Raw genomic sequence first — 27,060 nt, 5'->3', positions numbered from 1 at the left:
CCACAATTGCAGTAATTGCACTCTCCAACTATTGTTCAGTTATAGATGCCCAAGTTGCAATGTTAACTTGTTCGCAAAGTGAAAGCTGTCCTAGGGGAGAGATTCCCATTTGGGAACAGTTTAGTGGCTTCAGCTGATGCAGGTCTGCTGTCCATATGTACTCCCAAACAAGAAACGTTGTTTTAACCAGCACCTGTCCCTTTTTTGGACATGGGCTGCTCTTAAAATAGTTTTTCTATTTAAAACATGTAAATATACTGTAGGGTTGAAGGTCTGCAGTCCCTTTCAGACGTCAATCCCTGCATTAGCAGCCAAACACAGGGAGTCACAACATGCATATTGCATAACTAATACTCAAATGGGAGTTCCTTTTTTCACCCTCTGGTATTTTATAATTTGTGAAATGAGCTACTAATATCGACTTCTCATTGCAGAATTGCATTCACATTCATACACCAGTAGGAGTGAAAATTAGGGATCTCTGGTTTGTGATTGGGAATAGTACATCAGGCACTTAGGGGCACATTTACATGGAACTGGTACAATGCTGTGCTGCGCCAAAATTGGCAGCGCCGCGCTGCAACAGTTCTGAAACGCAGGAATGTGCCATATTTACAAAAAGATGCTGCACCCCTGTGTTTCCCCTGGTGCTAAATTTAGCTACCAGTGCCAACGCAGGCATTCTTGCACCATAGTGCAAGGGTGTCTGCATTGAAGGGAATGATTGTTTATGTGAAGGAAAATCTACAATGGCGATTTGGCGCGTCTAGCAAATCGTTATTATTAAATTATTATTTTTTTATGTGCAGGAAGGGACACCTTCCTGCACATAAACAATCAATAATGGCAGAATATAGCACACATAGAAAAAGCAAAAGAGAAAAAAATAAAAGTATTTTCACCTCGTTGGGCCATGCTAACATCATCCCTGGGGTGGCGTTAGATTTTAGCACAGGCTCAGGTTTACGATTTCTCCCGTAAATCTATGACAGCATCAAAGGCAATGGGTGTTGCGGCGGAACGCCTACAGCAACACTCATTGCACCAGGAGCGGCTTGAGGGGCACGGAAGGGGCTGGGCGGCGCGCGAGGGGAGTTCAGAGTGAGGTAAATAAAAATTAAAATGTAAAAAAATTACACTTACTTCGCTCACCGCGCTGCACATCTACATTCACTTTTTCTTCTCTGCTGACTGCAGGCACAGGCTCCCAGCCTGCCCTGCGGTCAATCCTGACGCTGCTCAAAGCAGCACCCCGAGACAGCCGGCCAAACACGCATGCACTCTGAGGGATGTGGTCTGTGCATTCCCTCAAGAGCTCATCACGTCCTTGGCCCTGCCCCCTTTCAAGAAAACGATAATAAACACAGTTTATTATTGTTTTCTTGAAAAGGTTTTGCAGCTGCGCTGCTGGCGGGTGTGCGACGCTCCTCTGCCCTAATGGAGGAGACGCCCCTGTATTGCATGCCCCTTTGCCGCAGAAACCTGTGTTGGAGGGGCCATATTTACAAGGCGGCATTAATCCACAAAAAGTGACTTAGCACCATCTTGTAAACATGGCATAGTGCACAGCGCCACTGGAGCGTCGCTTAAAGTGATGCTCAGGTTGCGCTAGGGGCATGTGAATACGCCCCATGGTCTCTACATATGCAAGGTATAGCCTTTGTGAGAAAGATAATTCCCAAGAAAGAATTCATCAGGAAGCATATTGTTTTTGGTATCAGGCTCTGAATTTGTTAACATGTTGTTGTACCTGGCTTTAGAACATAATTTTCTTTTCATTAAAGTTTAGATGATTTCTTAGCAGTTTACCTTCTGCCATATTTTGCTTTGCCATGTAATAAATCAATAGCAGTGTTTTTGACGGCCCCCTCGAACTACTTGCTATTGTGGTTACACTAGCTCTAGGGTTCGGCTAACAGCAATCTATCAGAGCCGGCATTTTGAGGTTGTGTACACCCTAAAAGAAGCACCGTCCTTTATTCTCTCACACACATACACCGTTTGTATGTTTTTGCTCTACAGTGCTCCCCTGCTACAAAGTGCTACCGGATGCCCGCTTCTCTTTTAGATGGTCCCGCACACTCCATTGTTTACTATTCCACAATTGAATGTGCTATGTTGATTTGGCAAAGGAAAAGCAAAATGGCTTCCACTGCATGACGAGGCATAAGCGTGTATGCATCTCTAAATAGGCACATGCCTCTGCGCACATGGCAGCCACAGCCATTTTGGAATGTTTTCTCTTACCATTCCAAAGTGGCTGCTAGGTGTGTGCATGCACGCTCATAAGTCGAGATGCATGCATACATGCATTGCAACGTATGTACAGCATTCACCATTGCCTATTTTAGTGGTTTCTATTTTTTTGCATTGGTGCTGGAGTGCCAATGAATGCAAACACCAGCAAAGCCAATAGGTTTGCATTTTTGGCATTTGTCTTTTAAAAGTGCTACCTATTGCATTTGCCAGTGCTAGTTTTGTTTATCATAATTATTAGCATCATTTATTGATTGTTGTTGAACCGCATACTCCTTTCCATATTTCCTTTTCTTTAGGGACATGTAAAGTATGCCTTTGCCACCGGGGAAAGCACCTGAGTTGTTAAGCTTTGACACTAATTTGACACAGAGCATAGGCCTCAATTACGAGTTCTTCTTAATTGTCTCATTATTTATCACATTTGGTAAATAACAATACCTTTGGTGAATTATTTAACAAATGCAATAAGTAAGGATCAGGATCCCGCAATCACACGTTTTACCCTAAATATAGGGAGTATGATGCTGCTTTCGGTGTTTACCACACAAAAATCTATGGGCCTCATTATGACCCTGGCGGTAGAGAACCGCCAGGGCCAACGGGGGCGGGAGCACCGCCGACAGGCCGGCGGTGCTCCCTTGGGCATTCTGGCCGCGGTCAGAAAGGGAAAACCGAGGGGATTCTGACAATCCTTACCGCCATCCTGTTCCTGGCGGCTCGCCCGCCAGGAACAGGATGGCGGTAAGGATTGTCGTGGGGCCCCTGGGGGCCCCTGCAGTGCCCATGCCAATGGCATGGGCACTGCAGGGGCCCCCGTAAGAGGGCCCGCTAGTATTTCACTGTCTGCGTAGCAGACAGTGAAATACGCGACGGGTGCAGTAGCACCCGTCGCACCTTCCCACACCGCCGGCTCGATTACGAGCCGGCTTCATGGTGGGAAGGTCGTTTTCCCCTGGGCTGGCGGGTGACCTTTTGGCGGCCGCCCGCCAGTCCAGGGGAAAACTTGGAATACCCTCTGCGGTCTCTGGACCGCGGAGCGGTACTTTGGAGGGGGGAAGTCTGGCGGGCGGCCTCCGCCGCCCGCCAGACTCAGAATGAGGGCCTACATGTCTTGTTATTAAACGTGTATTTTTCAGTCAAGAAATTTTGTTAGGTTTTTGTTCCTGAAGTGTCTCGGAACTCATAATTGACCATCAACCTTTTTGATCTACTCATTGATTGCAAGTCAATTGAGCATTATAAAGGCAGAAAATATATAATCGAGTCATTTAAGGACTAAGGTGCATATTTACAAGCCTGAAGTGCCTCCTTGTGCCGCCGTAACGCCATTTTTTACGTTAAAGCGGCATCAAGGAGGCCTTTTTCCCGCACCAGATTTACCAAGTGTGCAATGCAAGCATTATGGCACTTTGTAACCCCTTGCACCACATTATGCCTTTGTCAGGCATAATGTATGCAAACAGGGGCTCTCCCTGTTAGGAGGCCCTGAAAAATGGTGCAGTGAAATTTACAAGATTTCATTGCGCCATTTTTCTTATCATTTTTAATGCGTGCCCAAGTCAGGCGTTAAAGTGACATTCCCATTGCTTCTAGTGTGACTCCCCACGCATTGCTGGACTACCACCATTATGCCAATGTGCCACATTGAGCATCAAAAATGTTGATGCTATTGTGCTAATGTGCGGCGTAGTGTGCCGTATTGTAAATACAGCAATAATACAGTGATGTTGGGGGGCGGGGGTGTAGGAAAAGTGATTCATCATAGCTGATCTGCCTCTTTCTTGTAAAAATGCCCCTTAAATCATTAAATCACAGCAATCTTCTTGGTTGGATCTCTTAAATGGAATACAATGCATAGGCAAGGTGGAAGATTACTATTTATGTATATATTTATGTATGTCATATGTGTAGCACAAACTTAGCCAAAGGAAGCAAAGAAATGTGCAGGCTTTAAGGCAACAATGCATTCAAACGGTAATATGAGAGGTAGCAGATTTCTGGCTGCATAAAGGTACTATTAATGCTTTGTGCTGTAGCATTTTTCAGAAAAGTGTGTCTTCAACTCGTTCCGAAATTGCATCAGGTTCGGGGCAGCCCAGGTCGAATGCCCTGACTACTCTAACGATGCACTGCGGTATGAGCAATAGAGGCAAGATTCCACAGAGGATTCTTAGAAGTTGAATCACTTCACATTCTATGTAATATCATTCACCCTTGGGACTGATGAGAGGTCAGGATGATTCACAAAGTCTAGACTGTTTCATTCCCAGTGGGAGTCATCATAATTTTAGAGGAGGGGTGCAGGCCTTACAGCCCTAAGGTAGGGTGCATCATGTTACATGTGAGAGAATATCTGCACAAGCAGATATCCCCTTGCTATGTCTGTGTCAATTCTCAGACATAATAAGTGATCAGGAAAGCCATTTTAAATACGTGATGGGCACTGGTCACTACGCGTTCTCCAGCTACATGATGGCTTCACTGAAGATAGGTATGTCTGGTATCAAACATCTCGTATTGGTGAACCTACACTGACACCAGTGTTGGATTTTCCAATACATGCAACCAGAGGGCACCTTAGAGGTTCCCCCTGAAAACCTACCAGCTATCTCTCCAAATGGCAGAGATGACCATCCCCCCTGTGAGAGTGTGTCTGAGAGACTTTTGCCTCTGCAAACCGATTGTAGATTCACTGGACTCTCTTCACTGTGTACTTCTTTTTAGTGCACCATGTAGAAGCCAGATTTGGTGGAACAGCGGTGGGGTCTGAGACTTTGCATTTGCTGATACCACTTGTTATATAAGTAACTACACAAGTAAATCCAAAAACTGCCTTTAGATAAATTGCATTTTTTAAATTGCGTATTTTTCCAAATTCTTAAAAGGAACTGTTAGGGGCCTAGTTAGGTCCCTGTAGCTTAACAGTTGAAAAATCCTAAAAACTTACTTTACTTAGGACTGTAAAATATGTTAGAACGTTTTTTTACCTCCAAAAAGGTCCCAATTTTAGTGAAATAATGAGTACCTCAGAGTGTGTGGATAAGGAGATTGACCTTACCCCTCACCTTTGGCTTTCTTATAAGCAGTTAAGAGCCCTCTGAAAATGGCACAAAATTAAAACAGACTCAAACCCTACCACTGTAAAGCTCCAGGTGCTGTTGGCAGAGTATTAGCAGACACATCCTACTGATAGAGCTCCTGACCCTGAAGATGAGGGCAGAGTGGGTGAGGAGGTAGACCTGGAACCTTCACCAGTTGAAAGAGAGGAATCTGCACCTCGACCCAAGGTGCCTAGAGCACCCCCTCTAGTGAGGATGGCTCAGGTCCCTCAAGGTCAAGTGAAGAACTCTCTTAAGAAGAGATTCTTTTTGAAAGATTGATTCCAAGAATTGCCCTGGAGGACAGGATGCTGGTCATAGAAAGGAAAAGGGCAGAATTGGGTTTAGCATGCATGAATGTTGGCAGCAACCTTACAACTAGTGACAAAGTAGGGCATTCTGACCCTAAAATCCCCACTGGAATTGTCCCCAAATGTGAGGATGGTGATGATATCACCAAGTGGTCCACAGCCTTTGAGAAGGCCTGTGTTTCCAGAGAGCTTAGCAAACAACAGTGGGTATCTTTCCTTTGGGAAATGTTCTCAGGGGAGTGCAGGGATAGACTCCTGACAGTGAATGAAGCAAATGCTAGGACCTATGACCTCATGAAGGATACCCTTTTTGAGGGCTTTGGGCTCAGTCCTAAAGATTACAGAATCAAGTTCAGGGAGGCTCGAAAAACCAGGAGTCTGTCCTTGGCAGATTTTGTAGATTTTTCAGTAAAGACACTAGGTGGTGCATGATTATGAGGGGCTTTACAGTTTATTGATAAAAAAGAGCATCTCTTCAGTAATTGTGTCCTGGAGAAGTTACATCAGTACCTGATAGACCTAGGTCCACTTTCTCCTCAAGAGTTGGGGAAGAAGACAGATCACTGGGTCAAGACAAGGGTAACCAAAACTTCCACTGGTGGGGGGGCCACAAAAAGGAAGCCAAAAAGCCCTCCCAAGGGAAAGAGGGTAACCAGAACAAAGATAAAAGCAAAGAGACTTCTAAAGGCCCCCAAAAACCTGCTCAGGAGGGTGGGCCAGAGACTCCTCACAATCTAAGGGTGGGTACAAAGGGAAAAACTGGGATTCCAAAAGGGCTTGGTGAAGTGACTGCAAGGCTCTTGGACACTGAACTGGAGAGCCTACCTGTCCCCAAAAAGGAATGCCTTTAGTGCACCTGCAGTAAATGCCGTGGTAAGTTCCAGATGAGATTCCAGGTGGGCCCTGACCATGTAAGTGAGTGTCGCGTGGGCTCTCATTATTCTAAATGAGACTACTGGATTTCTAGGTAGCAGGATCTATAACGGTGTGGGGGACTGAGTCTGACCCACGTGTAAAGAACTCTGTCACCCTAAATCCGGTTTTTGCTCCGGCTAACTAGCAGTGCCTCATTTCTCCCATGTGGAAGGAATGATTTGGCAGCCGAGCGAATGACATCTTTGGAACTTCTCAGGGAAGTCGTGGTTACTCAGATCCAAACCAACTCTCTTATTTCCAATATGATCTCATATACAGATGACAAAGACAGTATAAGTTTTATATAATGTTTTAATAAAACGACTGTATTTTAGATAGTAAGGCGTGAGCCGCAATAACCAGAACGATACAACACAGTAGGATTGTAATAGTTACCAGGAGAGTAAAACATAAAAACAAAGCTATCATATTGTCAAACAGTTTCTACTCTCCCTCTGCTTGTTCTATCTAGAGCACAGCATGTTAAGCTTCTAGCTTGCCTATTAGAATCACTGTGGAGACATCAGCTCTCATACCTGAGCAAAGACCTGTGATCTTGGTTCAGCATCTGCAACGAGGCAGTCAGCGTCAAGTTGTGGTTCCCTGGTCAGAATCTCCCTCTTGCGCATATTGGGACAAGGAAGTGATTTTATAACTAACATGTCATCGTGATCACAAAATGTCCCTACGCAGGAATGCCAAGTCTAAACTCTTACCACGTCTATCGGCAATGTACCAGACTGTATCCTTGACTGAAGCACAGAGTAAATATGTTATGGAGAACTCCAGTGCTGAAGTAGGCAAAACAGTGTGATATGAATAAAAAACAACACCGTAGAACTGGCTATTTGAAAAATAACAGTACGAAGCCTAATAAAAAGCATGTAGAGCAAAGTACACAGAGGCTCTAAGCTGTCAGCAAATGAATAAAATATATTCAGGGCAAAGTGCACAAAGGCCTAAAGCCTGAAGCTAAAGCGCAATGAATACGTAAAACTAACCACACTACATGAGCCTACTGAGGCAATTCTAATCTTTGAGAGTTGGGTGGATGTAGCTGGCCCAGTAATCTGGACCGATACAGACAACATTCACATATTAATAGGATTAGGGTTGAAGCCCTGAAAGACAATGGTTCCAGTGTCACCATGGTGACTGAGCAACTGGTGTCCTCAGATCAATACTTGACTGGTGAAACATATACAGTCCTCAATGCTGATAATCAGGCTAAGCTACATTCCTTGGCAATGGTATCCTTACAATGGGGAGGTGTTACTGGCCAGAAGTAGGTGGTGATATCTTCTGCAATTCCTGTACAATGTCTCCTAGGCAATGATCTGGAGTCCTCAGCATGGGCTGAGGTCGAAAAAAAAGACCCATGCAGCTATGCTGGGAATACCGGAATGGATGTGCATCAAAACTAGAGCATAAAGCAAAGCCCAGGGTGAAAACGTAGAGTTGGGGTCTGGAATAATGGTCCAACCCACCAAGAGAAAGGACAAGAAGTATGGGAAACCATCTTCAAACAAATGACAGATCAGGTCCCCTCCCATCATTGAGAATACCTGTCAGCTCCAGAGGGAACTGAGTCCCAGGAGTTTGGACCATACATGGCAGAGCTCTTGGGCCCAGGTGGGGCATTTAGGGAGAATCCGTGCCAGGGGCAGAGGACCTGTCTCACTCTTGAAGGCTTGAGACAGCAAGCTGCTGATCATGAGTATTAGGATAACAGTGGCTCCTACAGGACCTACTGGGAGGAGGGACTAATTTTCACTGAGTCCAGAGACCCCAAACCTGGTGCCACTATGAGAGTGGTAGTTCCTCAGCAGTTTAGAGAGTCTCTCCTCACTTTGGCCCATGATATCCCCCTATCTGGGCATCTTGGCCAGGCTAAACATGGAGTAGGTTGGTGAACCACTTCTACTGGCTAGGTGTGTCCCAGAAGGTGAAGGAGCTTTGTAAATCCTGTGCCACCAGTCAGGCCAGTGGCAAGCCAGTGGCCACCCAAAGCCCCCCTTAATTTTACTTCCAGTGGCTAGGGTTCCCTATGAAAGGGTCAGGATTGACATTGTCAGTTCCCGTGACTCTCCAATTGCCTTAAGGAACAGATTCATACTGGGTGTAGTGGCTCTTGCAACCAGGTATCCTGAAGAAATTCCAATACAGACTACTAATGCCCCGCAGTAGCTAGGGCCTTCATCTGTATCTTTACCAGAGTGGGCTTTCCAAAGGAAAGTGCCACATAGGGCAGGGCCAGGGTATATGCTTGTTGACACAAGCATATATGTGGGTGGAGGCCAAGTTCAACCACTAAAACCTAAGATCCAGACAATTCTGGACTGGGTAGCTCCAACAACCCAGACCCATGCCAGGGCATTCCGTGACTTGACTGGGTACTGCAGGAGGTTTGTGAAAGGATTTGGCACCATTGTGGCACCTGTCACAGAACTGACCTCCAAAAAGATGCCCAAGAAAGTAAACTGGACAGTAAGATGTCAAAAGGCCTTTGACAACTTGAAAGAAGCAATGTGCTCAGCACCTGTTCTAAAAGCTCCAGATTACACCAAACATTTCATACTTCAGACAGATGCCTCTGAACATGGTAGGAGCAGTCCTGTCCCAAATGAATGATGACGGCCATGACCAACGTGTTGCTTTCATTAGCAGGATGTTACTCCCCAGAGAGCAGAGTTGGAGTGCCATTGAGAGGGAAGCTTTTGTTGTGGTTTGGTCCCTAAAGAAGCTGACGCCATGCTTGTTTGGCTTTCACTTCCTTGTTTAAACTGACCAAAGGCCCCTCTTAGGTGGTCCATATCCCTACAGGGAATGAACGTTTCAGTGGATCATTGACCTGGGACTGACCACACCAATGCAGATGGCCTTTTCAGGTACTTCCACTTAGAAAGTAAAGACTCTCTTGGGAAAGGTTAGTTTCACCCTCTTTCATTTTTTTGGGGGGGGAGGGGCATGTAGTAAAGCACTCTCTTTTGACATGGTTAGCCCCCACTTTGTATCTGGTATTTGATATAATTTCGACTGAAAGTGCACTGGGTCCCTTCAAACCAGGTCCCCTGTGCCAGATCTCTTTCTTCAAAACTGAACAGTTGTTTCCCCAAGTGGCTAAAACTTTAGCACCCTTTATACATCCCTAATAAATGGTACCCCTGGTACCTAGGGCCTGGAGTACTAAAGAGGGTCCCTAAGGGCTTCAGCACAAATTGTGCCACCATAAAGGACGCCTTACCAAGCATATGACAAACTGCCATTGCAGGCTACGTGCCTTGGTGCAGATAAAAGTGAGAACATGATATGGCACACAGCCCGTGTGCCATGTCCACTAACACTGCATATAATTTATGTAAGTCACCCCTCTAGCAGGTCTTAGAGCCCTAAGACAGAGTGCATTATATTACACGTGAGGGCATATCTGCATGAGCAGATATGTGCATGGGATGACTTTGTCGATTCTCAGACATAGTAAGTGACCAGGGTAGCCATTTTAAATACATGTGCTGTGCTGGGTACTGGTCACTACGAGTTCCCCAGCTGCATGATGGCTTCACTGAAGATAGGGATGTTTGGTATCAAACCTCTCATATTATTGAATCCACACTGGATTTACCAACACATGCACCCAGCGGGAACATTAGAGGTGCCCCCTGAAAACCTACCAGCTACTACTGTGTTAACTCACTGTTCCTGACCAGTTCATCCACCTCAGCCTCTAACGACAGGACTCTAAAGCCTCCGGAACCACAAAGATCCGACACCTGAAGACATCATTACACCTATTGTCACTGACACTAGTGGCTGTAGACCTCCAGTGCCAGCAAGGCTGAGTCAATAGTGGTTTCACCACACCTGGACTCCCTGAAGTCACCTGCAGCCTGTGCACGTGGGCACCCTCTCCTGCAGCCTCTGCACCCGTTGCCAGCGACCCAAGTTGAAGTGGACCCCTGGTATCCTGAGCTCGAATCCACTGTGGGTTCACCCCTCCTGGACTCCACAATGACACCTGTAGCATCAGACCACAGAACGCCCCCCAACCGTGAGGTGGTCCAGGACAAGAAACCTGGTGCCAAAGGACACCCCTGCACCTGTCACACTTGGGCCCTGGTGAAGAGGACCAAAGGTGCACCTACGTCCAGAGCACCCCACATTTGCAACTTACCTGTTGGTTGTCCCCGACTGCCCCCCCTAGCCAGGCACTGCAGCCTAAGTCCATGGGGACCAATTCCCATTGAAATACATTGCGCACTTGACGCTGTACTGCCCCCCTGCACCCGGCCACTGCAGTGCTGCCAAGAGTGATATGTGGTGTGGCCCTGACCCTTGCCCAGTACTCACCTTATGTCTACAAGATTGGTCATGTGAGACGTAGTAAAGTGCTTGTTTGCTGAATGTGTATTCCTTCCATAGGTTAACATTGAAGAACTCTGAAATTGCACTGTGTAAATTTTTTGAAGTGAAAAGAATGTATTCTTAAAAATATATTACCTCACAACAAAGTTCTTGGGTTTAGAGTATATATAAAAAGAAGTGTTATTTTTCTAAATTGGTCTCAGATTTCTTCTTTAAGTGTGTGTCTCATTTATTGCCTCTGTGAGTACAACAAAAGGTTAACACAAACATCTGATAAGCCTAACTGCACGCCCACACTACCACAAAATAGAGCATTTGTCCTATCTACTTTTGCCTCTGCAAACAAGTTGGGTATCCACTAGACTCTTTGCACGGTATACTTCTTTTAAGTGCACCAAGTAGAGAGCCAAATTCCTATTACCCCTACCTTCTGAGGTTGGCTCACGCTGTGAACTACTAGCTTGGACCTTGTTGTTCAGTCACTGTTTAGATTCACACTCATGCAATATGTCTGATTATTTTGGAGAGAGCTAGTGATAACGATTCAAAGAGTTGCCTTTTCCTCACAGCTATGGTATTTTGCAATTGGTGGTGCAAAAGAAATGCCTCACTCGTGGCAGGTAAGTTAGCAAATAGGCTCACTTGCCTTCAGCTAATTGCCTCTAGGGTCCCTGCAACATTATGCTTCTTTCACTCTGGACTATTCAAGTAGGATATATTCTCTTTTGTTAAATTGCAGAATGCTCCAAGACTGAAAGGAGACGTTTTGAGGTTTAAGCGTTTACACTGTGTGAGAGTTATGCAGGGAATACAACATTTTCTAACTATTGCATCAAGAATGTTAGATTCTATTAAGGACACAGAGGCGATGATTATACTTCTCTTTCTTCGCTGTTGATTCACAGCAGCCAATCAAATCAAAGTTTGATAAACTCTACATTACCCATAAACATATGAAAACATATGATCAACCATAGAGCTCCTGCCCTAGTAAAATTCTTTATAACCCTGCATCTTCCTCTTTCTTTGCTCAAAATGATTACACAGTCCCATAACAGGAAAAGTCCAAGCCCTGCAACAACAGGTCTCAATCCGCAAAGAATCATAAATAGCCCCAACAGGAGCTCAATATGACATGAAGGAAAGTCTCTGAAGGGCCCAATAATATAATATTTTCCAAACCTGAACCAGTGGAAAAAGTCTTAGAGGCTATGGCTTCATGGACTGAATGCACACCAAAAATGGCCACATCAATACCAGCTTCACTTAACAGCCATTTAACCTAGCAGGCTAAAATTGCCGAAGAGACCGGGCAGAAAGGAAATAAGCAATTGTCCTGTCAAATCCTGTCTAAACTCTTGTGTACAGTCTTCGACAGATTTAATGCATTGACCTACATACAGTTTTTTACCATGAGGGAATGCATGGTAACAAATACAATGGTATGCAGTCTTAGTACGTCTCGAAATGGAGAAAGACACCCCTGACAGAGTAAATACCTGTAATCTCTAGGGCTCTCCCATCCAAGATGCGCCTGCAGGAAAATAGGCATAGAAGCATCCTCAATTTTGTAGAAAGTTGTTTATGAGATAAATCCTCATAACAAGGCCAGGACTTAAGGAATTTCAACACCACATTCACATCCCATAACACTGCGTACTTGGGATGAAGTGGCTTCACCATTCGGATGCCCCAAAGAAGCTTAGAATTTAAAGAATGTTCACCAGCTGGCCTGCCCTATATATGAGGATGCCCATCAGAAATGGCAGAGCAAAAATTATTAACAGTTCTATAAGCCAAACCTTGGGTGGCTAGATCCGAAAAGAAATTTGGTATGACATGAATTTCTGCCCCGACGGGATCCATACTCCATTCACAGCACCAATTTATCCATCGCTACCAGGTCTGCTCATATCTTTTATGAGTAGAGGGGCCCACGATTGTGATAGGAAAAACATAGCCAAATAAGAAATTCCCTGCACTTGCCAGTGTCTCTTGAAAGTCTCCACCCCATGAGGGGCAAGAGACACTGGGATATCATGAGATGTGGAAGACCCAATTGATCTGTTAGAAGGTCCTGGAAGAACGGAATCTGCACTGGAAGATCGTGAGACAGTGCCATCGCTGACAGAAACCAGGTCTGAGCTTTCCAATATGGGTTCACTAAGACCAATTCTACATCCTGCCATTGAATTTGGGCAAGAACTCTCTGTACAATAGAGAAAGGGGGAAACCATACAGAAGGTCCTGCGACCACTAATGAAGAAATTAAGCCGACCCCGCTGCCAGAACGTCAGGTATCCAGCTGAAAAATATCAAAATCTGGGCATTCAGACGCGAGGGAAATAGGTCTGTCTTGCAAGGCCCCCAATGAAGATTCAGTGGCTGAAACACCTGAGGGAGCAATTTCCAGTCACTAGAATCGCGTAGGAAACATTAATTTCATTCTTCTATCACATTGGTCTTACCTGGGATGTACGCCACTATCACAGAAATCTCATGATTGAGGCAACAGTGCCAGAAATCTTTCGCTATCTCCACCATCAATCAAGACTTCGTGCCCCCCAATGGATTTTGCAACACTGAGCCTTCTTGGGGATAGGATTTTGATCGCAAAAGCCCCAGCTAGGAGTTCCAGACAATTGATGAGATATTGAAGTTCCTCCTGAGACCAACATCCTCTCTACTGGAGCACAGTGTGCTCCTTCGCCCCACCGGCTGGTGTCCGGCTTTATGGTCACTTCTGGGATGGAAACAGAAATTGCCCTCCTTGTGAGTCAGCCGCCTGGAAATCTCTGTCCTGGCCTCCTCTGAGAAGGCTATCTGCGATGAATACCTCAGGACCTTTTGAAGATGACGGATCTTCAAGCGCTGAAGGGCTTGATAATGTAGCGGGCCTGGGAAAATCACTTGAACTGGCACCAAAATCCCTTCAAGGCAGACTAAGGCGGTCATTCCAACCGCGGCGGGCGGCGGTAGCCGCCCGCCTAGCGGGAACCGCCGAATGACCGCACTGCGGTCAAAAGACCGCGGCGGTCATTCTGGCTTTCCCGCTGGGCCGGCGGGCGACCGCCAAAAGGCCGCCCGCCGGCCCAGCGGGAAAGACCCAGCAACGATGAAGCCGGCTCCGAATGGAGCCGGCGGAGTTGCTGGGGTGCGACGGGTGCAGTGGCACCCGTCGCGATTTTCAGTATCTGCAAAGCAGACACTGAAAATCTTTGTGGGGCTCTGTTAGGGGGCCCCTGCACTGCCCATGCCAGTGGCATGGGCAGTGCAGGGGCCCCCAGGGGACCCACGACACCCGTTCCTGCCATCCTGTTCCTGGCGGTAAAAACCGCCAGGACCAGGATTGCGGGAAGGGGGTCGGAATCCCCATGGCGGCGCTGCAAGCAGCGCCGCCATGGAGGATTCCCTGGGCCAGAGGTAAACCGGCGGGAAACCGCCGGTTCCCCTTTTCTGACCGCGGCTTTACCGCCGCGGTCAGAATGGCCCAGGAAGCACCGCCAGCCTGTTGGCGGTGCTTCCGCGGTCGACCGCCAGGGTCAGAATGACCCCCTAAGCTCCTTAACCATATAGTTGGAGAAGCAAGGGCACTCCTCAAATCTTTCTTGATAGAGCATTGTTTGGACAACAGTGAAAGGAGTTCCACCTTGATGGAATCTACCTGGAAGCCTAAAAATTCTACACTCTGGGAAGGCAACGTGCTGGATTTCTACTCAATAATGATAAACCTAAGATCCTGTAGCAACTGAATTGTCCAAGTGAGATGGCAAATCACTGTTACCCTGTCTTGGGCCATGATTAGAATGTCATCTAGGTAGATAATTAACCTTATTCCCTATTCTCTGAGATGTTGCACCACCGGCTGTAGCAGCTTGGTGAAGCACAGAGGGGCAGAGGATAGGTTGAAGGGAAGATAGGAGTACTTGAAGCAATGAGACCCCCATTGAAAATGTATGAACCTCCCATTGGGAGAGTAAATGGGAACTGAGAGGTAGGCGTCTTATAGGTCGAGACGCACCAACCAACCACCTTCTTGTAAGAGGTATCCATCTTGAAATGGCGATACACCATCCAAGAATTTAACTGCTTAAGATTGAGTACTGAGTGAGACCCCTCAGCCTTTCTTTTTGTACCAAGAGTATTGTGCTTAGAAAGCCTTGAGGGTGAGGCAGAGTTTCTAAGATGGCTCCTTTGTGAAGAAACGACTGGGTCTCCTCCTCTATGAAACTATGTTCCGAGAGGGAAAAATGGAGAGGGGATGGAGGGGATGTCTGAGCATGGGGGGGAATACAACTCTAGATGGAAACCCATCCACAGTTTGTAATACCCACGGGTCCTGAGTGATGCGTACCCAATTGTCCAGGAAAGAAACTTATTCTTTCCCCCAGAATAACCTCTGTAGAGGGTATGATTCTCTCCTATAATGGTTGAAGAGTTGTTTCTTCCTCGATAACCTCCTTCGGAGGCGCTTCTGCAGCATCCTCTGTAGCGAGGCGGGTAGAAATTGTAAGTGCTCACTCTGCCTCTATGCTGGGCAAACCTTAAAGCCTGGGAATATCCATGACCAGATGCCCGACCTCGGAAGCGCCCAGCCATGTTGAAAAAGGCATTGTTGAATACTTTCTTGATCAAGACCTGCACTTTGTGAAGAGCCACAAAGGGTGTGACTTATTTGCTCAAATCCTTGACAATCTTGTCGCCAAATAACAATCCATTGGCTAATGTACCTGTCTCCATGGAGGCCAACTCAGCCAACTTAGCATCTAGCCTCATGTGGAAGGAACATCTTTGTTCTATTGACATAGCGCAGTTCATTTTCCCAGAAGGCATATCGCCCTTTGCGCCCATTCCAAAATGACCTCCATATCCAGGGCGGAATTGGATTCCTTAGCCAGAACTCCCAAATCCAGGATTTTCGTTAGTGGGCCGGAAAGGTCCAAAGGTTTATCTTGGCAACCGTGCCAGGCATGGTCCAGCCCCTTCTTTGGATCCTTTGCAAATGTTTTCAGGAAGGTAGTCATGCTGCTGTCTAACTCCGGAGTGTCTGCCACTTTCCAGAGGAGGGAAGGGCAAAGGCATTCGGACCTTAGGGTGCTCCTAACCTTTTCAAAACCCTTGCGTAGTCTATCCTGCACATAATGCGCCACCTTCATGCAAGGGACCCACTCCGTGGAGCATGGATGAATAAAGTTCTCTGGGTTGAACAAGAGGTTGAGACCACTTAACCCTGGAATGTCAGAAGAGAGATAATGCGATTTGCACTTCTTTTTAGAGGGGGGAAGGGAATCCTTCTGAGACCCCCGTTCTGACTGTCTCCAAATCTGAGGAGGAGGAAGTACCGTAAGAGACCTTCTGTGAATGAGTCTAGAGAGGGAAGGAATCTGAAGTTCCCTGGGGAACCTGATCCCTATATTTATGATCATGCAGACCTAAGGCTGCCATCTGCGCCAATATTTCTGATGATGAGGATCCACCCGAATGTTGCCTCGGGGAAGGATCGAATCATGGGGTCCCATCTGCAGGATTAAGCTTGCTTGGGTTGAGTCACCCAATAGCTCCTCTCTTCCAAAATTAACCAGGGATTGAGTGAAAGGTTTAAAAGACTTAGTTAGGGCCAAATTCACTGAATCCTGCATGTGGTATCTCAGTGCTTCCACGGGTCTTTCATTGATATGAGGTTCATATGGCCCTTCATTTTCACCATGATACTTGTCATCCTATCATTGGCGTAGTACACCATGGCTGCAAAGCTGTCATGGGTGGAAGAAGTTCAGGGGTGGGGGAATAACCCAGGAGCAGGTGAGTTAATAGTTATGAGGCAGGGAACACTGCTTAAGCCAGCTATACATCTGTTGTGGAGGGAGCCACCGCCTTATTCAGGCATCAGATATTTACAAAGTATTTGTTATTTCCCGGGGGCTAGGCTCTTAGCACGAGTTTTCCAGCCCCGTCGAGCGTTCAGGGACCACCAGGCTTCCCAAGTCGCTCGCTGCACTCTGAGTCGATCAGAAAGGACAAAACGTCAGATTCGGCCCCACGCGCACACGCTAGGCAACAATAGAAAGAGGACTTGGTCCTCTAAGTACACACAGAGCACCGGAGGCTCCTAGGTCCAGCTCCACTGTCTGGTGCGTGTGAGCAAGAAAAACAAACAAACACAAGTTGCCAACAATAGACACATACATTCACAAATAAGTTGCTTGATAAAAATGACAATAATGGGCATTTAAATTATGGCTGCTGTAGCGGCAAAGAAAGAGGAAGACAAGGGGTTGTAATGAGCTTTAATAGGCTCTATGGTTGATCACATATTAACATGTTTGATTTGATTGGCTGCTCTAAATAAACAGTGAAGAAAGAGAAGCATAAGCCTAAGCCTCTGGTCCTGCCATAAAATTCTAATTCTGCCCACATTTTTGGCATGAAAAACTCTATCTTCTCTCTAGTGCCAGCTTCCTAAATGCAAATAAATATTAGTTCATAGAGCAGAAACACTTTTTTCAAGTCTGAGTACTGCGAAGATGGTAGCAGCAAGAAAAGACCAGTTAGTGGCAACCTTGTGTAAATGAACTGAATGTGAAATTAACCTTTTTGTAACTGTTCTATTACAGGAAAAGTAGATTGATGTTTATTCGAAACTGTTATATATTTTATTTTAATGATTAGTATATTGTAATTATGTAACTATTTTTGCAGTAAATAATACTACTACTAGTAGCTTTGTTCTCTGCCTTCTACCATCAGTGACTGACAATCGGGCACCATAGAGTCAAGCATGAATCCACACTCAGTTCACATGGCATGGTATAGCTCTTGATGCCCGTAATCAGACTTGTACTCAAGGTAGACAAATACATGTGAAGGGGTTGGTGGTACCTGGTGAATGAAGGTAGGGTTTGAGTGGAGTGGATGGAAGGAAAAAGGGTGGTATATATGACCTTTTGTCGCTGTCATTGTAGGGTATGGGAGAATTGTTTTTGTGTTGGAAAGTTAGAATGGAAAGCTGGGATGGCTAGGGTGTGGTGGCTGGGGAAATAGCATATTCTGAAATAGGTGACGAATACCGCCTTGTAGTTGGTTATGAGGAGAAAGGATTCTAGAAGAATGGTAGCTAGGATGGTAAGTCGGGCAGCTTTGACTAGTGCCTTTGGTCTTGGCACATGAAGCACTGGGGATATTAATCATCTCTTTCCTAGTGCAGTTTAGGAGCTTTCTGCTTTTCTTTCTACTTGAGAGCCTTTGTGACAAATATATAGTTTTCACTTGCAATTATTGTACCATTTTCTTGTTTAATAATTACCTTTTGTTACATTGTTAACTTTTCCCTAGAACAACTAATGAGCTTTAACAAGGCTGTTTAATGAGATTTGATCAACAATTTTAACTTTTGCACCTCGTAGAACTACTTGAAGATAAACAATGCTAATATAATTTGCCCTTGATCAGACTTTAGGTAGCTGCCACTTTCAGCCATTGTATTCACCAAAAAGGTGGACAGAGCTAAGAAGCCATCTACTCCCATATTTCTGAAAAGAATGGGGCAGATTTACAAGCCTGTATGCCACCAGAGTGTCCTTGAAAGTGAAGTTCTGGTGGCACTTTTCACTGCACCATATTTACAAGGAGGCATGAAGCCACTTTTTGTGTCTTAACTCCTGTAAATATGCCCCCCTACTCAGTTTTCTGCATCCGAGGGGCACAAAATGAGTGTTGCTGTGGGTGTTCCACTGCAACACCCATTGCTTTTGACCCTGCACCAGATTTACAAGAAGGCTTAAATCTGAGGCAGCGTCAAAAACTAACCCCGCCCACAACAAGGAGGAATACTTTTTATTCCTCCTTGTGTTTTGCTTTTTCCATGTGTGCTGCATTCTGAAGCACACATAGAAGGAGCAAAAGTCCTTGAATGATTCTTTATGTGCAGAAAGGTGTCCTTTCCTGCACATAAACAATCATTCTAAAATGACGCTTTGGTACTTCCATGTGTTCTGCATTTTGCAGCACACATAGAATTGCCAAATCTCAATTGTAGATTGTTTATGTGCAGTAAGCAACACCTTCCTGCACATAAACAATCTATCCCTTCAGCGCAGACACCCTTGCACTATGGTGCATTGGCGCAGACAGCTTAATTCAGCACTCGTGCAGGGCGAAACACATTGGATGCGCCTTATTCCTGTAAATATGGTGCATCCCTGTGATTCAAAAGTGGTGCATTGCGCACTGCTATTTTTGGCACAGTACCATGCTACTCCACTTTGTCATAAATCTGGGCTAATGTCTTTTCTTACTGCTAATTTTATTCCGTTCTGCAGGGTCGAGGATAAGCAACTTACATTGAATCGCATTAATTTTGTGTTTTGTTTCGTTTTTTCTTTCTTTAAGGGGCTGACATGCATGCAATGGACACAAGTAGAGGAATGACTGCCCTGGAGTGGGCTCGCTTTACAGGGAGGTACGAAACATCTTACCTGGTGCACAAACTGATGAGCAGACCATGTGCTGAACAGTTCTGTGAACACTATAAACCCGAATGGCATAAGATGAAAGAGTTATTAGCACTTGCAAATGAAACCAAAACATGCCTCCAGAAGATCGCAGAGTGCATCAGGTCAACATTCACTTTTAACTATTTCAATGATCCAAAAGAGGGTGGTGTAATGGATCACATGGTCAGAGTGACCACCGCTTTAAGCAGTCCATTTATTTCCATGGCATGCAAAACAGTGTGTCCAGAGACACCTCCCTGTGTGGGAAAACGTAGATATTCTGTACAAGAAATCCTCAGGGAACAAAATGACCAGGAAAAGAGAGCACAAGAGAAATCCAGTGAAAATAGAAAAGAAAAATCATCTCAGGACTCTCATAGCACAGTTGCATCCAAGAAGAAGGAAAGAAGATCAAGTCTTCAGACGAGTGGCCTCCAGGTATCTCAGAGGAATAAAGTGGTTTCTTCCAGGAGGGCAAGTCTGCTACCATTACATCTGCTGTCAAGGAGCAGCGTGAGACCAGGAATAGTGATCCCTAAAGTCCGTGTCACCAGGGCCCCTCAGCCGACTTACCATCCAGAGAAAATGAGGAGAAGGAGCAGTGTCAACCCCGACATTTACCTGCAGCTTCCAAAATGGAGGTATAAAGAGCTAAAGGAAGAGAGAAAGAAAGCAGAAGAAGAAGAGAAGAAAAAAGCAGAGGAAGCTGAAAAACAGAAACAGAAACAGAGATCTAGCTACCAAAAAAGAACATTCACCTGAATTCTTGTGCTGAACCAAAGCTCACGAAGTACCAGTTGCAACGTTTGTAGATGAAAAGTCAGACAGCACTACTTTTGCAGCAGTACTGCTCTGGATCGTGTGCACACAGTTAAGTGACATCCACAAAGTAATCAGCAATGAACCAAGGACTTAACTGTAAATCGTCAGAGAGAAAATGGCTGTCCTAAGTTCTCTACCGACAAGTGTTCAGCAGAGACAGAAAGATGTACACAAGTCTTGATGGGATAAAATTGGTTGCTCACTAAATATCCTTTGAGTATAGCACTATGATTCGTTTCAGGACATGGGAAACAGTAGAAATAGCCTACTAAATTGAAATTGCAAGGATTGATTGTTCTCCATAAATCATGACTTTTAATAACATTCTTTCATTAATGTCATCACTTTTGACCTCACTTTGACATTTGTAAATTTCCTAACGCCAAATCCTTTTGTCCAAAAAAGAGGTGCAGATATGAATGCCTTAGCAGAACCTCAAGCTTAGTCTATCACAGTTTTGCAAAGTATGGCCCATATTTATACTTTTTTAGTGCTGCATTTGCATCATTCGTTGACGCAAAAGTTTACACCGTTATTGTGTCAAAAAGCGGCGCAAATGCAGCGCTAAAAAGGTATAAATATGGGCCTATATGTTTTACCACACTGGACAGGTCTAATGCAAAATGCACAATTATATATACACTTGAAGGAGAATGCACCCAAAAATACCTTATGAACAGGTTTGAAATGTTTCACAATCCCTTTTTCGTGGTTTTCAATGTCTACTACAAACAAAGGGCTTGATTTAATGTATGACGGACGGAGCAAAGGAATACAGGGTGAAGGACAAATTTATGTTTGCCACTTTGCCTTTACTTTGCCAGCCAAATTTAGAGATATTCACCAGCCACGCAGACATCTCTAGACATTGGCAGGAACTGAAATCTTGGCTGTTTCTGTCCATAAGGAAACGTTTGATAGATGCCTCCATCAAACATGACAGCCGGCTGTCAAGGTTTTCCAAAATGTTTGATTATTCAAAACAAACTGCCAAAGCGGGTGTTTTTTTTTTTCAAAAGCAAACATGAATGACCCTCACACCATGGGAGTTTTCTCCTATGGTGTGTGGGTAATTTTTCTGTTTTCACTTCCCCTCACCACCAGGATATACCTGGTGGTGATTGACAGTAAAAGGAAAACAAAAGCCATATGACCATCCACTCTAAATAGGGCAAATGGCTGGGTGGCTTCTCTGTGCCGGCCCCTATATCCTCAGGCCACTGGAGGAAGGTTTATGCAGACAGTATATTTTACTCTATCTGCATAAACCTGGTGGTCCGCCCACTTCTAAATCAGATGGATGGACTGAAAGTTTGGCAGAGGGGGTACTCCATTACTTTCATGATAGAGTACAGTCTCCCCCAAAATCTAATTCAGACCCTTTGTGTGGAGAAAGATTGCAGCTAAATTCAAATTTGGACCACATCTGAAATATTCATACTGGCACCAAGCACTAAACTTCACACATACATTGCTCATTTTTTTGGTTTATTTTGCCCAGGCTATTCTCAACAGATTCCCAAAGTATGCTCTCAAATACAAGTTTTAACTATTATCGTCTACTGTAAAGAAAGTTAAGGAAAGACAGAGGCGAAGAAATAATGAGAGAGAAAGAGATAGAAGGAGTAAGAAAATCTACTTTAATGAGCAACTTCAGATTTGAAAGGTCATTTATATCCCTGAAGTAATTGAAGATGAGATTATATAGCTGAGTGGTCCGCAGTCTCCTGGTAAAGTCTTAAAATATTTTTCCCATAAGTCATATGAACCTTTCTTGGTTGATATGAAACAATAATACATTTCAGTAGTGTGTAGTCAATTGACTTCACAATAAAGACCAGGAATCGCCAATTATAGTTAACAAGCGTTTATTTTAGGTTTCTGATCAATCCAGTATACATGTGTGCTAAGAACATGTTCAGAAGATACAGCAATACAGCTGGTAAGCTGAAACATCTCAGTTGATTTAGTAGCAATAAAGTGAGTTACAGAATAGTTACAGCTACAACAATAAACAAATAAATTAAGGCAAATATTTGTTTGATAAAGAAAAGTCCCTTCTCTCTTGTAAACATAAGTCTGTCATGGAATTGTCTAAATCAGGGTTTCTAATTAGGGAGCATAGAAGGTGTTATCATAGCCTAGGCCTCTGTAGAAGTCTAGAAAAAGGGAATAAGTGTCCAGCATAAAGCTTCACACTTGCAACAATAAAGGACAGCAGAGACTTCTGTACCCATCAAAGTGTAAAAAGAATCTCCTCACTGCTAACTCTGTGAACACCAGTTAAAACACAGAAACTTCAGCAACATGTGTATCTTTTCCCACACCACCAGGGACAAATAATTTATTTACACGTGATGTGCATTTGCAACATCACTTAAGTTTTCCATTGCATCGAACTGAGACATTTACTGCAACCTTGAACACCTCATGTTCCCAGCACATGATGAAGAGAAAGCTACTTCTGCTCGATATGTCCCCACGCTCCTAGCCAAGTTTTCGCTTCTCAAGCCTCACTGTCATGAGTCGAATAGATACAATACCCCTTTACCCAGCTAACAAAAATCACGAGGACACTCCTGCAAAGAAAAAGGAAACATGATGGCAAAGCAAAATGCATTTCAATTGAGGCCTACAATCAAGCTCATGTGACCAAGCATTTAATATGTACTGTGAATTCATGGTTATGCATGCACATGGTGTAACTTTCAAAATAAGTGCAAATGTGAATAAAAGAATACATGTTTACATATGCAAATGTAATTTGAAACTTAAGTTTAAACATGAATAAAGAAACGTCATGATTCCATGTTTACCCAAACATTAGTGTATTGTAAATAAATCTCTAACTTCTACAGTGATTACATTTAATTAACACATGTAAATGTTTCACACACCTTAATAGGATTCAGGCACCAGCGAATATAATGTCAAATACGAATATATACTTATGAAATGTAAAAGATGGAGTCTAAATTGTGCTACTCTAATCTTCCCTCTGATGGCGATGTTAGCAATCACATTAATACACATGAATCTTATCAGATGAGATCAAATCAAAACCTTGAGGTTTTAAACAATTTATGTCTAGAATCTTCGAAGTGTTTAATTTCATTGCTGTTTCTACACTAACTCTCCTCTAATTCTATTTCCTTTCTAGTTCTTTTTTTAATCCTTTTGCATGTTGCCGTTAGTTCCTTGCCATTTCACTTGTGTAACTTAAACACTGCAAACATGCAAATAACACAGATAGTAATTGTGACAAGGGTCTCAAAATAGATCCAAAAATCCCACCTAGGTTCACAAACCACTTGCCTATTGCAGTAAATCTGTTTCAGGTTGCTTCCCAAACACATTTAGCTTCCAGCTCCTATAAATCAATAATGTTCTTAATATATTTCTGTATATCTTTACTCTTATCAGGTATATAGATACAATATTGCTGAACTTTCAGCATCTTACAGACTCCACCCTTCTTCGCGAGGACTTCTAATCCAAGACAGCTCTGCAAAACCCTTATATCTAACAGTAATCATTTTGCTGTCTACAACTAACAACAAACTATCTGTACTATTTGCTAACTTATCCATTACAATGGACAACCTACACATTTTAAGATCATTCAAAATCACTCCAACAGACAGAATCACTGCACAAAATATATCTTCAACTATTTTGGCACAACTATTGTTTTTAGTTCTAACTTTCAATTCTCACACAGAATCATTTAAATGCTCTACATGTTAAATCTTTAGGAAAACCACAGATGTACTATCCTCAGGGCATTGTAAAAATAAGCATGCTTCCCACAAACATAAAAAAACTGCAGGAATAACTGGATCTTGTCCTCCCATGTAGAAAGGCCAATTCCCTCCACATTCAAAAATGTCAACACAATCACTCTTTCCAATATTTTTAGTGAGAACAATAGATTTGACTCTACGCACACATAATTTTCACTAGGTTTCAGGGTTTATGGGGTAACGTTAGGTTTGGGTTCAGCTAATGCGGGTGATGTGGGTAAGGATATTCCTAAAAGCAAAACAACTAGCACCACAACAATAACTATTAATATACTACCTATTATAAATCTACATCTATTAATGTTATTAGTTTCCATTGCTTCTCTAGAATGGAATTAGACAGTGGGTAAAAAAGTAGCAGCAAATGCACTTCTTCCGTATGTTTCTACTTTTGCAAATGGCAAAACTAAGTTTGTGTTATGTACAAGGCAATCATTTACAAAATCTTAGTAAGTCTTCCTTAACCCTACTCCGTCTTCCTCTAAATGACACCCTCACACTTCTTCTGGAGCCTCGGCCTAGGGAATCTTAATTCCTTAAAGAAAGGGGAATGTTTAGAAGAAAGTGGCCCATTAGCATTGATACACTACTTTTCTTGTGCCCCCTACTACCCACTAACGGCAACATGGGTGCGCCGTATTTACAATACTGGGCACCATGGCGCACAATACCACAATAGCGTCAACATTTTTGGTGCTATTGTAGTGTTTTGCTGTGCAAGTGCCAAAAATGTTGATGCTAGTCCAACAAAGCACAGGGAGGCACATAGGAGATTGCGGGTGCATAATGTTAATGCCTGTCCTGAGTAGTCATTAAAAATTAATAGAAAAATGGCGCAGTGAAATCTAGTAAATTTCACTGTGGCATATTTTGGACCTCCCTGCATGAGAACACCCCCCTTGCATACATAATACCTGGTGCAAGAATAATGTGACACAAGGGTTTACAAAATGGCACAAGGCATGTATTGCTCCACTTTGTAAATATGGCACAGTGAAATTGCCTCCTTAACGCCACATTAGCATAAAATAATGAAGCTAGTGCGGCGCAAGGAGGTGTAAATATGCCCCAAAGTTAATTAAATTGTCTCTAATGAAATTAAAGATAAAAATTCAAGGACATTTTTACAAGCTGCCTAGCGCTGCCATAGCGTAATTTTTCTGATGATAAGGTGGCTTTTCTGCCACGCCATATTTGCAAAGTGGTGCAAAGCTTGCATTGTGCCACTTTGCTACCTCCTGCGCAACATTATGCCTACGTCAAAGTGTTCCGGTGCAGGGAGGCCTGAAAAAATGGCACAATGAAATTTAAAATATTTCACTGCGCCACTTTTAGCATCATTTTTTACATTTGCTCAGATCATGCATTGAAATGACACACACATTATATTTAATGTGCCTCCCTGTGCTTTGCTGCTAGTGCAGCAAAGCCCCACAGTAGCATCAAAAATGTTGACGCTATTGTGCTAACAACCACAATGGTGCACCGTATTATAAATATGGCGCAACCATGATGTCGTTAGCTGCTGGTAGTGGAGTGCAAGAAAAGTGGTACATCATCCATGATGTGCCACTTTTTGGTAAAAATGCCCCTCAGTTCAAAGACTATTTGAAAATGTGCAGTTATTGTCATTTCATTCAGTAGCAAAGGCAATTCAAACTATATTGCAGCAGTTCAGTTTCATAGAGGTTTACCTGGCAGCTCACTGCTGTTGTCCAAATCACAAGATTCTCTCTTACTTTCATTTGCTGCAGAGTATGTTAATTTAATAGATGAGTACCTCTAACAAGCAACTCTAGCTCTCTTTCATTTCCCAAGTGAAGATTGCTTGTCTTCACTGTCACTCACACCAGAGTCTTTGGTATACTCTGGGATGGTGTGTGTTATATGTTCTGCTAGCAAGATTCTCTCTATCTCTCTCGCTCTCTCTCTCCTGCCTTCTCGGTCAACTGTCTCCAGTTTGTACTTGGTTTAACACAGCACTGGGTCTTTCACCAGGGTCTGAGTCTGGCTCCTGTATCGATTCAGGACAAGACTCTTCTGGTTCACTCTCAGATATCAGCTCTTCAAGACTCTCCTCAGACTGAGAATGTGCTGTTACAGCCTCTTGCCGAGTCTCAGTACCTTGTGCAACCTCTTATTGCTGTTTCCCAGTTGCAGGCTGCACTTCAGGAAGAGGTACCATCACATCAACAAGAGGACACTCAAGTCTATGAGTTGGGCCACATGGATCTGCTGATCTTCCTTAGATACTTCTTCCTGCAAACTCTTCACTTCCTCCCAAGTATCAGGTGTTGATTACCAAAGGTTACAGTTAATCTCATCTTCAGACTCATTTACATATTCGCCATTACATTTTCGGGGCTCATGAGCATAGAATCATGCAACCTCATCAGCATATCAGTTTCCAACTGTCACATTGTCATCTCCACTTCGATGGGCCGAACACTTAATGACTTCAATTTTTGCATGCACCTGTAATGCCTTCAATAATTATATAACATGTTCCCCGTTACTAGTGGGGATCCTGAGGATGTGATGAACCCCCTTTGTGACCATAACTGTCCGAAGTCATGAACAACACCAAAGCCATAGTGACTAATCCTAAGAATAGTCACTCTCAGCTGTTCAGAAACACAGCAAGCTCTAGTAAGAGCAATCAGTTCAGCCACTTTTGCAGAAAACACCCCACAAAGCCAGGATGCTTTGACTATTCCTGAGACAGTACAGACTGCATAAGCAGCTCTCAGGGTTCCTTCACTGTCCCTAAGGCAGGATCCATCCACAAATAGTACATAATTGGACTCTGGCAGTGGCTCATCTTGAATGTCTGGTCTCGGCTTGGTGCGTAGTCATGACATCGAGACAGTCATGCTCTACCTCTCCATCATCATTTTCACTCTCAGGTACAGGCATCAGGGTAGTAGGATGTAAAGTAGCACACCTCTTCACACCCCCATTGTCAGCTGCAAGTATGATCTGTTCATATTTTGTCTAT

At 44.0% G+C, this 27,060-nt stretch overlaps 1 protein-coding gene across 1 annotated transcript in view; it reads left to right on the top strand.

Moving 5' to 3' along the window:
- The window catches only part of ANKRD33B (ankyrin repeat domain 33B), a 429,320-nt gene extending 406,238 nt beyond the window's left edge, over positions 1–23,082 (top strand). Inside the window, exon 4 of the mRNA XM_069219136.1 lies at positions 19,334–23,082. Coding sequence (XP_069075237.1) covers positions 19,334–20,199 — 866 coding nt within the window. The 3' untranslated portion in view covers positions 20,200–23,082. The remainder of the gene's footprint in view (positions 1–19,333) is intronic.
- The last annotated feature ends 3,978 nt before the right edge of the window (positions 23,083–27,060 follow it).

This window comes from Pleurodeles waltl, chromosome 2_2 (genome assembly GCF_031143425.1).
Source record: "Pleurodeles waltl isolate 20211129_DDA chromosome 2_2, aPleWal1.hap1.20221129, whole genome shotgun sequence".
NCBI lineage: Eukaryota > Metazoa > Chordata > Amphibia > Caudata > Salamandridae > Pleurodeles > Pleurodeles waltl.
Note: the sequence above shows the minus strand (reverse complement) of the source record. Positions and strands in the feature narration are given on the sequence as shown.